The sequence below is a fragment of the Myotis nattereri genome (assembly GCF_964212035.1).
Source record: "Myotis nattereri genome assembly, chromosome: X".
Classification (NCBI taxonomy): Eukaryota; Metazoa; Chordata; class Mammalia; order Chiroptera; family Vespertilionidae; genus Myotis; species Myotis nattereri.
This window is the reverse complement of record NC_138078.1, coordinates 13032260-13047908: the sequence shown is the minus strand read 5'-3', so window position 1 is coordinate 13047908 and position 15649 is coordinate 13032260. Positions and strand designations below refer to the sequence as shown.

Genomic DNA, 15649 nt, shown 5'->3' with positions numbered 1-15649 from the left:
AAAGGTCTGGATTCCTTCAAACCAATACTCTTCCGTGATATTATAGTAAAAAACATGTTTTCCTCCTATTCTTATAAAATATGACTACTCATGGCCACAAAGGGACTCAGCTAACTATGCCAGCCTTTTAGCAGGTTTTTCTGTACAGAAATGTGCTATGATGGAATAGCAAGGGCAAGTAGTGCCTGAATAGTGAAAAGGGAAAGCTGATGGGAGATATTACTATACTGAAAAGTTGCCAAGCAACTGATCTAATCAAATTTGAGCCTTTATCTTTGAAACATGAGCAGATGAGACCAAATAGTTAAAGTGATTTAATGCTATCATGTCCCCCTTTTTTACCACCACATTAAAGTTTCATTTTTTATTGAACTCTTTATTCATCCCATCTTATTCTTCAAGGAATTTAAAATGGCTGTCACTATTATTATGATTTATATGTTGGGTTTTTAAAAAAATATGTTTTTATTTATTTCAGAGAGAAGGGAAGGGAGAGATAGAAATATCAATGACAGAAACATCAATTGTCTTCCTCTAGCACGCCCCCTACTGGGGATCGAGCCCACAATCCTGGCATAGGCCTTTAACTGGGAATTGAACTGGTGACCTCTTGGTTCATGGGCCCATGTTCAACAGCTGAGTGACCCTGGCCAGGCTATATGTTGAGATCTTTAAGTTAATTTTTTCCAGATGTATTGAGGTATATTTGACAAATAAGATGTATATATTTAAGGTGTACAGTGTGATGATTTGACATACATATCCATTGTGAAATGATTATCACAATCAAGCTATTTAACACACCCATCACGTCATATAGTTACCCTCTTTTTTGTGTGTGGTGAGAACAGTTAAGATCTATTGTCTTAGCAACACTAAAGTTTCTATGTAATAAAGACAACAGCAAAAATAAATACCTAGCACATACTGGCCACTTTCTAGGCAATTTATAGTGTGTTATCATTAAATTCTCACAAAAGTCTATGAGGCAGATTTTATCCTCTTCTTTTAACAAATGAGAAATCAGGGGCCTAGAGGAACATCTCCGAGCCACATTAGAGTCATTTCAAGGCAGACAGGATTACCAAGTATGGCTGATACGGCAGCCAATGCTAGTGACCACTTATCTAGGTTTCTTCCCCTACTGTATTTTGTGTTTCCAGAAGTTATTCTTGTCTACCTTTCAAGGAAAGTAAAACCTATTTTATGCTAAAAACAAAACAAAGCAAAACAACCCTATTTTATGTTCTCTGATTTAAAAAGGATATAACACATTGTTTGCTAATTTTACTCCTCAATTTAGCCATCTTTTCCTAAGGTCTGTCAAGGCCATGTCTATATAAATGCATGTTTATTATAGTGCCAGTAAATACCAAACAACATAGACAAGAATATACAAAATCAGACCAAGTTCTTTTTGCTTGAAATAAAATGTTTGAATTTGGAAAGAGTAATGCAACTTGTGGATTTTATTTTCCTATAATTTAGTAAATTATTTTCATTACATTTAGTCACCTAGTACCACTGGCAGAATCAACAAATATCCATGGGTACTTAATCCCAGCTCTATCCACTTGCTAGTTGGGTAAGTTATTTAACTCATATGTAAAATAAAAATTCCATTAGTTTCTACTTCATATTGTTGTTGTAAAGATTAAATAGATTCACACATTCTAAAAGCTTAGAACAGTGCCTGGCATATATAAAAGCTCAACAAGTATTGCTTACTTACTTTCTAGAAGGGCCATCTACTGTTGATCCATATTGTACTTATCTAATAGCTTAGGGCAAATAACTGTTCTTTTTACTCCCTCTTAGGAACAGAGCTTTCCTAAATATTTTTATCTTATGTAATTTACTTGAAAATATGAATGTACTAAGAGAATATAATAAGTACATATATATTTAATCAAAAGCACATATTAGGCACTATGTTGTGTTTCTCCTTTGCTTCTCAAAATCCTGTCTACACTCTTATAATCAAAACTCTAAACCTCTCTGAGTAATATGGGAAGTTAAGAGGAGAGTAATGATGACTAAGTTCACATACTTCACGTTAAGAGTATTTATGACTAAGAACTAAGTAGAACATTGTAAGCTAAAGGACTTCTATACTGCATTTTCAGGTATCACACAAGTGCTAACAAGCTAAATTATTGTAATTTCCAGAAAATATCAAGTGTGAACTTTTTTGTACTTTAGTTTTTTTGCAATATATTTCAGCAGGATAATGTATTTTGATTTTCATTATTGTTAAATCCAAGAGAACATTGGCACCCTAAGGCAGTGGTTCTCAACTTTCTGGCCCTTTAAATACAGTTCCTCAGGTTGTAACCCAACCATAAAATTATTTTCGTTGCTACTTCATAACTGTAATATTGCTACTGTTATGAATCGTAATGTAAATATCTGATATGCAGGATGGTCTTAGGCGACCCCTGTGAAAGGGGTCAACCACCAAAGGAGTCGCGACCCACAGGTTGAGAACCCCTGCCCTAAGGGCTCAATGTAATGGGACCACTTTATAGGTTAAATAAGTTGTCATCAATTATTGGTTATAAACATTTGATCTAATTTGTATTGGGGACTTGGGGTCCAGGCTGAGAGACTGATATGAACCCTCAGATGGCAGACCTAGGTTTGAGAAGTTGCCAGGTATTTGGTGGGGATAACTAGCATTTAGAAACCCTGATGATGACTATTTATCATTTAAAACTCAGCATAAATATCACTTCTATTTATGTGATTTCCCAGGCAGACTCTGGGGCTAAGCTCCTGGGCTACTGCAGAACTTTGTTCACATTCCTACTTACCTAGAGTGACTTCAATGCATCTCTTCATTTTTCTTTTCTCTGGGTTATGACTGCCTTCCAAGGAAGATTTATGTTTTATTCGCCTTTGTATCATTAGTGTCTAGCAGACTTTATGTATGAACTAGAGGCCCGATGTACGAAATTCATGCAAGGGACTTGGCCCTTGCAGCCCCAGCTGCCTCACGGCCAGCTGCTTCACAGCCCTGCCCCCCGCCCACTGGTCTTTCCGGAAGGTGATTCTGCCATCCAGTCTTATTAGCATATTAGCTCTTTATTATATAGGATGAATTAACAAATGAGCCAGTCTTTGGGAATATTATGGCCACTAATTCATGTGTAATAGGTTTTATTACTTAATATCTGATTTTTTAAAAAGGCAAATAGATTACACTGCTAGTTACTTAGAGCGTTCTTCAGGTTGTGCCAGGGAATCACCAATGAAGTATCTATAAGTATCTCTATTGAAGGTTCAGATTATATTTTAGGTTCAAAAGTTTAAAAAAGTCAGGATCAAAAGTAAAAGAACTATTTTTTTTAACTTCCTATCCCTCTTTCAAGCACATATACATTTCTTTTCTCCTAAGTTCATAAAAATATGTGAAATATACGTAGGATATCTATATTTTCTAAAATTTAAATAGTATTCCATTTTATTGGGAGAAATATGATTTGTTTAAACTGTAGTCTGAAGAGATAAACATATCTTTTATAAAGCTATCAGTAATCAAATTTATGTGGTGATTACAATTTCCTCTTAGGTTAAACATTCGTATCTTCTTCAACATAAGTAGAAAATAGACAGAAAATTCTGGGACATAAATAAAAGGAAAAGTTGGTATATAGTACTGACTAATAATAGGTATTCAATAAGTGCTTGTGGAATGAATGAATAAAAATAATAATCTTATGTAATGGTTCAGGGGTAGGGATAATAAAGATGGCAGGCTTCTGTATTGCAAAGGTTTAAAATATAGTAGGGGGAAAAAGCAAAGCTGCAAATATGTTCAAATTATGACAGTTCAAATTAAATGCCACTAAAGTAGTATGAAGAGCTATGCTATAAAATACCATTGCTTATTCTTATGATAGAAAAACACATGCACAGAGAATAACACAAAGGAAGATAACCATGGTTACTAATCTTTAGGATCATTTTGTGCAAAACTTTTCATATATAATTATAACCCAAGAGCTGTAAGGAAATAAGGCATGTGTATTAAGATAAGCGATGACCAATATTTTGGGATCACAGAAGGGAGGCATTTGGCCACTGTGGACAAGTAAGGAGGACAGGTGGAAAGAGAAAATTAAAATTTCCTTCTGCTCAGCTCCCACTGATTAAGTCTGGACTAATCTGCAAGGATCCTGTCCTTCCCCAAGTATAAGTTCCTCACTAAACATGATTAGTTGGAAAACTTGAAAGGGAGTAGCATAGACTTCCAATTAAATCTCTTCATTCTTGTAATAGGATGACAGACTTTATTCAGTACTTTAACTTTAGGCAACTTTCCCTGCCAATATTTCAGATATGCTATATCAATTTTAAGTGTTTGTGACTGGGTTACTTTCTTGATCATACATGGAAAAATAGGAGTCAAAGCTAAAAACAAAACCCCCCACAAAACTCTAGGGACATGGTCATTCCAGGTGCATCTTTGCTTTAAATAGTGTGTTCTTCCTATTTAAAATCTAGTTCCACTCAAACTTTGCAGCTTCTTAAAAAAGACCAATATCAAAATAAATTTTTTCCTCAGAAAAGTCTATCTAAAGATTTTTCAATGCCCGAGGAGTAAGAAGACAATTTTATTTTAAATAAGCCATGTCAATAGCAAATTTACATTTAAAAAAGGAAAAAAAACCCACTTTGAATTATTCCAATTTGGCAACATCTGACATACAAAAATTTAATGTAATTAGAAACGGTTTCCACACATCATTAATGAGCTAAAATTCTATTTACTATTCTTGCTTACTCTTTGGAAAATTTAGAATAAGTTTAGATGGCATACCTCACATTGTTGAAAGTTCACTTATAAGCATATGACAGACACAGATCAATTACAAAATACAAAAGCTATCAAATAATTTTCATAACTCAAAAGCCTATGAAAAGAAATTAAAATTCCCATTCCAAACATATGTTCTTATGTCAACTTAAGAACTCTTACCATAAGTCGGGGTGCTTTCTCGTCTTCCTTGACTACTTGATCTTCCTTTTTCATATTCATAGCAATACAAGACAGTATCTTCCTCAACAATATTAAATCTCTTTCGATATTCCTGATCCAGAAATGAATTTGGTGATTCAGATCCCTTATGCACAGGCTTGCCCACCATATGTCCTCTGAGGTCTTCACAAGGAAGGTTTCCTTTTTCATCCCTAAAGAAAGGGTGAAGAAGAATGTAGGAAAGTGTTAGGGTGGTAAAATGGCTGAGAATGTCTAAAATAGTAAAAATATCCTTCCCATGCAATATATCTTCTCATCTTTCTAAACTTTGAGGCTTATAGGGCAATTTTTAACTATTCCTATTTTGTAGAAAAAATGCTGAGGCTTAGAGAGATTAAATGAGTTGCCTGAAGGTCACACAGGTAATAAATGACACAGCCAGACGTGGATCATAGATTTTTTTAACTCCTGCCCTAGTCCATTTTCACTGCTCTATACCATGTAAAGGAAATCACCTTAGCACACAAATTGCTTTTAGTGTTCAAGACAGTAGGAAATGTTAAAAATCTAACTTTCTTTTGCCAGTTTACCTAGTTGATTCACATAATATCTGCACTACTTAAAAACAAAAATGTGTTTAAGAACAAACACCTCTGTAAGGACACTGTGGCTTTAAAAACCAAATCAGTACTAAGTAAACTGATATTATAAGAATGTCAAATAGCTTGTTATTAACTTAAAATACACCTTAATGAAAATACTCTCAGTATTTAAATTCTATGTATCTCATTTAATAGTAAGTACATATATTCACAGAATTCATTCCAAATGGAAAATTTCATTACATATCCATATAGAGTTTAAGAATAGGATTAAAGATGATGGCAAGTTATTAACCAATATCACCCCAATAAATGTACCAAAAAAGCTAGGTAGAGAGCAATGTTTGTAGTATTCTCCTTTCTTTTTGTAAGAAAGGTGAAAGGGAATATTAATGTAAATACCTAGTTTTGCTTATATTTTCAAGAAGAAATAATGGAAGAATAAAACATACTAATAAAAACTAATTTTTATGGGGAAGGAAAGGGAAAATGTGGACGAAGCAGGGATGAAAACATTTGCTTTAATGTATTTTTATATAGTTTTGAATTTGGAGTCATGTAAATGTTTTGAATAATTAAATTTCAATAAAAAAAATGATGGCAAGTTTATTTTTTCTCCTATAGGAATCTAAAAAGAAAGTTCTCTAATAATTTATGAAACCCCTAAATCTTACATATTGTATTACTCACATGGTCCAGATGATTGGGCCCTAATGAGTGGTATTTTAGTAGAAATATTTCATTTAGGTTCGGCTGTATCGAACCTTATTTATCTTACATGTTTAAATGACTAGCTATGAAATTTTTGTTAGAAAATATTGTCTTTTAGAATAGGACTATCGATGTAAATGCAATGTTTCTTCCATTGTGGGTCATTAATTTTATTTCTTCCTAATTCTCGTTTCCTGTTTTATGCTAAAGAGTGACATCAGTGCTATCAAAGCAGATACAATTTAATTTTATGTCAAGTGCCAACACTTGAAATCTTAAATCAACAAAACGAATCTTAAATCAATAGAACAAATCTTATAACAGTACAGATGAAAAGAAGAATTTTGCATTTCAACTTGCATCTTATAAAATGGCGATGAGGTTATAAATTGAATGTCAAATCCAAAATATGAGGTTCAATTCAGCACAATACTATGCTTGTATCCATATGCAAATGTTTAGATTAGGTTTGTCTGAAAGAAGGAAACTATATTCCTAGTAATTTAAACATGTAGAAAATAGTAAATAATATTCTCACGACAGACTGAGTTGGCAAATTTTCTTATGTATTTAACTCATCACAAGGTGAAATTGCCATTTACATTGCCATTCACTCTTTTATTTTTAAAATAAAGTGTTGCCTATTTTCAAATTGGAACTATATAGTTCTTAGGCAGCATAAAGAAAATAAATATAAAATCCAGGCAGAATTTTATTTTCAGCTAGCTAAAAACGCTTCCTGTACAAATTGTCTGGTCTTTTTATTTTAGTTTTTACTGGTTTAGTCCTCTATCAAAAGGAAATAGACACTGCAATTAGTTTGGAAATAGCCCTAACAAAGTCGTGGCACTGGAAGAGGGTTATATTTATCTACAAATGGGCAGACTTTTCTATCATGCCGGTGACATAACTGTTAATGCAGCTTGATATATGAGGGTGACTGGGCTGTAGTTAATTCACCATGCTCTAATTATAGGGGTACACCTGTGGCAGAAAATTGGAAGGGCTGGTATTCCTTGTACTAAATGATATGAAAGAGGGACCTTTTACCAGCAAGGAAGATTTATTAAACACACTTATATGTCATTCATTCAAATAAAGTTGAATTTTAAAAAGTAAAAACCAAAAACAAACTTTGCAAAAAAATGAATTGATATACATATTGTGCATATAAATTTGTGTGTCTGTATATGTATTCACACCATAAGCCACTGAGTAACTAAATGTATTACTTCATTTTGCTGTAAAGATTAAAAAATATATTTTTTATATTTAATGTTTATTCGTAGAATTAATAAATGCTAATTGTATATATGCGATCTGGAAAATGCAGAACTGAATAAAGAACCTAACTGCAGAAAAATCCCCCAAGTAATATTTGGAGTATTTTCTTCCCTTTTTTAAATGTTAGATAGTTATACACATGTGTAATAAATCTATAGTTTTTCTCTAAAAGGGATCTCATAGAACAACTGAAAAGTTAGAGTATTACTTTAGTGGACTTTATATTTAATGGCTCACTGTAAACTTCACAAGAGAAATTAGTGCTTAAATGTCACAGTTGTGCAAAGACCTATAAATTATTGATTTTCATCTTAAAAAATGCACTATAGCAGGGGTCCTCAAACTACGGCCCACGGGCCACATGCAAATACAAATATTGTATTTGTTCCCATTTTGTTTTTTTACTTCAAAATAAGATATGCGCAGTGTGCATAGGAATTTGTTCATAGTTTTGTTTTTTTTTAAACTATAGTCCGGCCCTCCAACGGTCTGAGGGACAGTGAACTGGCCCCCTGTTTAAAAAGTTTGAGGACCCCTGCACTATAGACTATGATAATCAAACTTTATATACTCATAAGTCATATGTATAAACTGACAAAATTTTACTCACTTCACATATATGAGTGTTTTTTTCTTTTAGCGATAAGATCACTTTTGTAACCACATTTATTTTTTCTGGAATAAATGCGTTCAAAGAATCACATGAAAACAATTCTACCTAATTTGACAACTAGGCCTACTATTTTTAAGGGTTTCTTTTTTGTTTTAAGATGAGAAAATTTGTCTGATTTATATTTCAAATTAACACCAAAATGCCTATCCTACACAAAACCGACTTTTTAATATAGAAAAAAAGAAATGTTCTGATAAATTCAATTAGGTGAACCACACTCATAATCAAAATGAGAAAAATTGAAAAAAAGTGCCAAGTTTGTATCTATAAAAAAAATGACAACTTCAAAAACTTCTATAACTATCATTTCAAGTCAAAACAGAAAATGCTGATAATTTATACAAGGTGTACGTAGTACAAAGGAACTTTGATGCATGGATTGTTTTGACCATGCTATATAAAATTACTGTGTGACTGAGCAATTAATAATTTGATTCAAAATATATTTAGAATATTGTGTTCAATTACACACTAAACTACAAATCAACTAAAATGAGATAATGCACTCTAATTATGAATTTCACTGAAAAGGATAGAGCTTTCAAACAATACTGACAAAACAAGTAATGCTATATTGATACTTCAATCTCTTATATTATACAGTATTTTTCAATAGCATGTTCAAGTTTTTTGTTGATTTCTATATATTTCCTTAGTCATATCTACACCACTCCCTGAAGAGAGAACTGTTATCATTTTACTCCTTTGTCTTCTGAAGTGTATTTTAAGTACTTTCTGTCTAGGAAACATGTCCTTTAAAACAAGTTCCATCCTAGCCAAGAGAAAAGGAAAGAACATTTAAAAACATTGCAGAGATTTGATAAAAAAAAATCTTCTGATGTTTATTTGTACACGTAGCTCTCTGAATAAGGTCTCTTAATCATTTGCAGTAAAATAAAACAAACTCAAAAGATTCACTTCCTATTTGATACACACATACTTTTATTGCTCTTCATGCAAGAGTATTCAGAAAGTCAGACACTATCTTAATAGAATTAAAATGCAATTTGTGTTTGACTAGGATATCAGATAGATTTTTATATCTGATTGTAAATTTAACATGAGACTGTAAAATTATATCATAAATATTTGTGGAATCCCAGCTTAGTAAATTAAATCTTCTCATAAAATACTTCCCCACAGGTACATTTAATTCTCAATAATAAAAATGAAAATGTTTATAAAACTGACTATAGTTTTATTACCAAATGACAACACAGTATTTGCAAACATGTCATGTTGTCATGTAGCATTTAGATAATAAAACGTCAGTACCATCATATCTAATAGAATGAGACATTAGGTGTACCAATGAATAATAAAAATTAATAAAACCAAGGTATTTTAGTTCTTTTACAAATAAAAGAAATTTAATATTAATTATGTCTTGAAAACAAGATACCTTAAATGACTGTTTTTGAATGACTGCACAACTAATTTAAAAAGTGAATCAAATTCTTTGTGATTGGTAGTAACTGTCCCTTTTGTACTGGTCCTTTTCCATAACTTTGCATTCCAGAAAGATGGGTATCAGAATGATTTTGGACAAAATGCTTTATGGCACTAAGTTCTATTCTTCCTTATCTTCCAGGATTTTCCAGTAGGAATTTGGAAATGAAATGGGGACACAGACTCAAGAAATCTGGAACATAGACTTTAAAGTCAAGCCATTTTCTTGCAAACTCTCTCGTTATCTACATTTAAGAAGTTATAATAGTTATCTATAACTTTCTCTTCTAGAAAAAAAGATATGACATGCTTCAAAGTAACCTAAGATTTCTAGGGGCTTTTTTGCCAAAGAGCCTCACTTATATTTTACTTATTAAAATAATCCTAATTATTATTTAATAGTATTTTACTATTCTTACCTTTATATGAGATGTTTATAAGATATTTAATGCTTACTAAGTGTTTAATACATATTAATTAGTTATTAACCAAAATGCATTCTCTGCAATGCAATGATTTTTCTAGAATGTGTTCGAATTCCCAACTGATAAACTATTCAAGTTGTTCCTTGAGAATTTACTTCACAGTTTACATGCCATTGGGTTAGTCTTTGGATAGAAGCTTCCTAGAACAACATGATGGTTAGTTTTATACCTGGGAATATACGGTTCTGCAGGAGGAGGGGGGATGTAGAGATCCTGGAGAGCAGAACTGTCTCTTTTGGTGGGTGTACTGATGGTGCTGGAAGGCGTGGCAACACTGCTTGTGGGACTTCTAGGTATAAGAGGCTGGTTAAAATGAAAAAGAAAATACATACACACACAAACAACACACAAAACAACAACAACAACAACAACAACAACGACAGAGTTATCATTTTAAAATTATCTATTTCTGCAAAGTTTTTGAGCTTGGCTAAAAGAAAAAAGCATGTTATTTATCACAGGGATATTCCTTTGAATCTCCAAACACATAGTTTATTACTTTAGAGGTTTCTACTTAGTTCCCAACTCACCTTATTATATGGTATAATCATATTTATATATTACTATGCAGTATTTCATAATGAGAAGATTTATGTCACAGTCAGAAACTTAATAAAATTAAATTTGCTTTGTTAGAATCCCTTCTTTTAAAGAAAGTTAATAAAGAGTAACTTTCAAAAGAATTAGCTCATTCACATCCTGATTGATATATTAGAAAAATATTTCAGAACTTCCCCCCAAAAGATACAACATACTCTTAAATTAGCAGAATGTCACAGATTCTCAGAAAAGGTTACAAAAATGGACCAGGAAAGGCCAATATGAGAGTATTTTTCAAGGAAAACCTACTTTTTAAAAGTAAATGTAAACACAACTCTCTTCTCAAAGTCATTTTATGGTACATCTTCAAAAGTATGGTGATTAGTGTGACAGAATCATTTCACCTTTTCACACATTTATCATTGTTTAAAATAATCTGTAGTTGCATATCTAGAAAACTCATTTTCATGCCTATATTTAAGTATAAGTTTTTTAAAATTAAGATGGTATATATACTAAATCAAGCAATACATCAGGATGCATTAACTTAAGAGCACTCCCAATTCTAAGCTTCAAAACTGATCTTGTGGTTCGAGAAGTTATCCTAAAGTGAAACAAAAATTCACAAATTTTCATGTTTATCTTACAGGTCTTACTGATTAGCGAAATATACAATAACATGAAAAATAAGCATTTTAGTGCAATTGCCAATATAAAAATAATGATCACAAATGATCTGTATCGTCACATGACCAGATGTCATTTTAGCCAGTATGATAACAATTTGAGTATATCTATATAGACCCACAGTCTATAGCTGGACACTCAAAAATGGCATGTCACAACTGTTTATATTGTGACAATACTTTCATACAGATAAACAAAATAAGTTTAAAAAAGCCAAGTATAAGTACAATGTACAATGTAGGTCACTAGGGTAGGCTACATAGTTTATAACTCAGTGCACAGTTTTTACCTTCTTTGCTACACAGCTCACCTTAATAACTTGAAATCACACACTCTGCCAAAATGATGGTTACACTTTAGACTATATGAAATAGAAATTAAAGGCAGAAGGGGTAAATAATTGACCAGTTATTTTGGGACTCTATAATATGATGTATGAAAGTCAGAAGCTTTATATGTTGAGGAATTTTGAGATATTAAGAAAGTACACAGTAAAGACTGATGTTTAACTATGCTGATTTTGGAACAGTTTCCAGTAAAACTCTGTGTGTCTTTTAGAAATAAAAATCTTGGCAATGGGAAATCCTGAAATTATATACGTAATAAGGAGCCACCTGCACAAATGAACACCATGAAGCTGGAGGAAATAAATAATTGTATTCTAGGGATGTACTACATGCCTCTACAACAGATCTTTGAATAATGGGTTCTTTACAACAAGTATTTAGACATACTATATATGTATAATCATTGGGATGTGACTCTGTTTATAACTGTTTTCCTCTCTGTCAGGACATTTTGGTATCAAATACAGGTGACATTAAATAATAACTTGGATGAAAATTTCATCATTATAGAACTGTGAGAAAACATTCATTACATAGTATGTTACTTCCCAACAGAGGCACTGTGAGAGAAAAACTTACATTCAAGATGCTTTCTAAATGTTCTAATATCTCTATTATTTTAAAATGTCCTAACAGGATAAGTGAATTTTTTAAAAGTTCTAAAAACATAAGCACTAGAAGAAAATAATGTAATTTAAAATTTTATTCTCTTTCTTCAGTTTTAGGGTCACTATTTCTATTTTGAAGACTTCTCTCCTTTTAGTTTATTATCTGTAGAACTAAAGATAATTCTGTTGTTGTTGTTCATACCTACCCTTGACTTCCCTAGACAAAGAGGGGAGAAAGAAAGAAAAAAGAAATAGGAGTCAATGCTTACAGTATATTTAAATACCCCAGACATGTAAGATAATGATGAAGAGTATTTTACTCTGCCTGGACTATTACCAGGATTGTCTACACAGGGTACTTATGCCTTTCCCCTCCCAGGAAATTTAAATATTAGCTATTTCTTTAAATTGTTACTTTTTCTAGATATCTACTTTCAGCAAGGAATTGCTATTTATGTCATTGGTTAATGTTATTAGCTAAATTAGCAAGTATGTGGAAGAAAAAGACTCTTAAATATGCTTAAACAGATAACAAGTTTGATTGTGCCAGCTGGTTCAATAAGTTGAATTGGTTTTAAAAAACTTGTTCTTTCAGAGAAAAAAAATAGTTAATCCTGTTGTTTAATTAAACTGGCTAGTTATTTTATTAACTGGTAAATCATACAAAACATTTCAATGGGTTTAACATACACACATCATCTGGCTAATCAGTATGCCCTGTAACAAGCAAAATCCATGGTAAATATTAAATATATTCAATATATTTTTATCGACTGTTTGTACTACTTTGTCAAGCTAATCCAAGCTAAAAAAGTAAACATTCTTCTTGAGAGTCTCAGTTTAAAAAGACAATACGCAATAGAGAGGTCAATGGGGGGAAAAGGAGACTTATGTAATACATTAAACAATAAAGAACTTAAAAAATGCGCAATAGAAAAATCAGCATAAAGTAGAAGCTTTATGGGAAAATGGAAATAGCTACTTATCCCAAATGGAGGTCTTTGTGATAACCTGAAAGTATAACCTCTTAACTTTGGACAAGAATTGAAAGAGTACAAAATCACTAAAGGAATGAAAAAGGCATTTGAAAACATTAGAAAGATAGACAAATTTTGACTAAATCAAGCACAGTATAAGTGATGCTATTAGCTAAAATTACCAGTGAGAAATTTCTAGCTGCAACAAGTGGCATTAAAATTACATCTACCACCAATAACCATTTAAGGGAGTGCAAATACACCTAGTGACAAAGAAAGCTTCCATTAAATCAAAAAAGGTGTTCTCTCAGCATTCAATTCAAATTTTAATAGGCATATTCCTTACTTTCAATCATTTGTTAACATAGTGTAAGAAAAGCATTATGCCACAGAAATAAAGGGTATTTTTTTTATCGTGCCACTTTTTCTATCAGTAAAATCTATATGGGAAGAGAATTAGGAACTAACATCACTTATGGATAAAATACAAAGGTTTTTAAAGACTTTATCTGTTACTGAAGTAAGCATAAAGCTTCAGTATAATTTGATCCACTACGGTATGCAATCAAGTATGACAAGGATCCAGTTTTGCATTTTATCCAAAGGGGTTTATTTTCTGAAAGGAACTTGTCATAACATTTAGTTTTCAGATCAAAATGAACCTACTGATATAAAGTTATCCTTCCAGATTCAGTGAGACTCCAACAAGGAAGGTACATTTGCATATATGTTGTTACTCTTCTAAAACAAGTCTATAATGCATTTATTTCTAGGGGCATTGGCGTGCATCTTTTAAAATACTCAAATCCCAAATAAAACGATCATATGTATATCTTCAAATGTACATTTATAATACTAGGTCAATTACTACTGCCAAAAGGACTCAAATCTTCTGAATCATGAACGATGCTTTAGTAATAATATCCTACTCATCCAGATTAAACATCACTGGAAGATTGTGATCATTATAAAATAAAACTTTCAGCTTTCGTAAGGCATCACTGAAATCTCACTTTAGATCATCTCATGGCTCAGGTCTTTTTCTTATGTCCCCAATTCTAACATCTCTAAGGTAATTGAGCACATCTGGAAGATATCAATGTACCCCTGAAACCCATAGGTTTTAAGGACTATAGGAAAAAAACTTCCCTACGAAAGAAACCACATTTGATGTTGAGGTTTTACTTGAAACAGTTTAACATTTTAACAACTCTTGGCAAGCATATCTTAATTTAGTCGTCCCTCTGTCTGGTGAGTGACCCAGCTTTCATAGAGCCATGGAGTCTTGATGAAACCAATGACATAAAGACTGCCCCAGCGTTAAAAATTAAGACAGTGTGTTACATGCTACGTAGTTATCTCAGAAAGTCACTAATGTAAAGATCACAAAGAATTGCATTGTCTTTCAGGGTTAAATATTCATTAAAATACGAAGGATTACATCATGTATAACACCTGGCCATTTATTTTATTCAAACTGAAGAATAAGCACAGACTCAAAGGCATCACAATACCCCATTATTCTAGCACAGAGCATTTACACACGTCCTTACTCAGTTCAAACACATTTTTATTGTAATTCCCAACACAAGTACCAGGATATTGTTTTATGTTAGTGATTCTCTTCTTAGTCATTTAAACAAATGCTTCAGGGAAAATTAATCTGGATTTTGGGAGGCACGATGTTGCATACAATCTTGTAAGTTTCTTGACCATATAAAGAATGTTAGATTTAATTTTGAAAATTATTGGGAATGCTTTCTCATGGGCAAGTTTTAAGTAGTAAATAATTTGAAAAGAACCTAAGAGAAACACACCTATTCAAAATTCTCCCACTCTGTTCTTTCACAGATTTTTCTAGAATACAAATTTATAAATACAAAGAGTCTTCTTTTATAAGCATGTAATCTTCCCTTACTTATCAGACTACCAAGAAAACGCACATTGCTTTTTCTGATCATGGATTTGATCAGGACACCGTATCTGTCATGTATACAATTAAAAAATACAGACATATGTGCATAAGTATGAATATAGTTACACAACATACAACTAATATAGACTTGAGAGTCACATGACAAAATGGCTTTTTCCGCGGAATCATCACATTTTGCACATTATACTGAGACTACCACTAGTATGTTTATTCTTGTGCTCTCCAGTCGTATTGGCATAATTAGTACTGCAACATTAAAACTGGACTTCCAATTATTTCAAATTACAGTCAACTTCATTTTTAGAATAGTAACTAAAGAAATGGGAAACTAAAGAAAAAAATAAATTATAAAAGAATTTTTGTTGTCAG

General features: G+C 32.1%; 1 protein-coding gene across 5 annotated transcripts in view; it reads right to left on the bottom strand.

Moving 5' to 3' along the window:
* Positions 1–15649, bottom strand: part of CNKSR2 (connector enhancer of kinase suppressor of Ras 2) — a 249663-nt gene that overhangs the window by 97915 nt on the left and 136099 nt on the right. For all 5 annotated transcript variants that reach the window (XM_081115465.1, XM_081115466.1, XM_081115467.1 and 2 more), the window contains 2 exons: positions 10355–10488; positions 4982–5193 (listed from right to left, as the gene is read on the bottom strand). In XM_081115465.1, coding sequence (XP_080971591.1) covers positions 4982–5193; positions 10355–10488 — 346 coding nt within the window. The remainder of the gene's footprint in view (positions 1–4981; positions 5194–10354; positions 10489–15649) is intronic.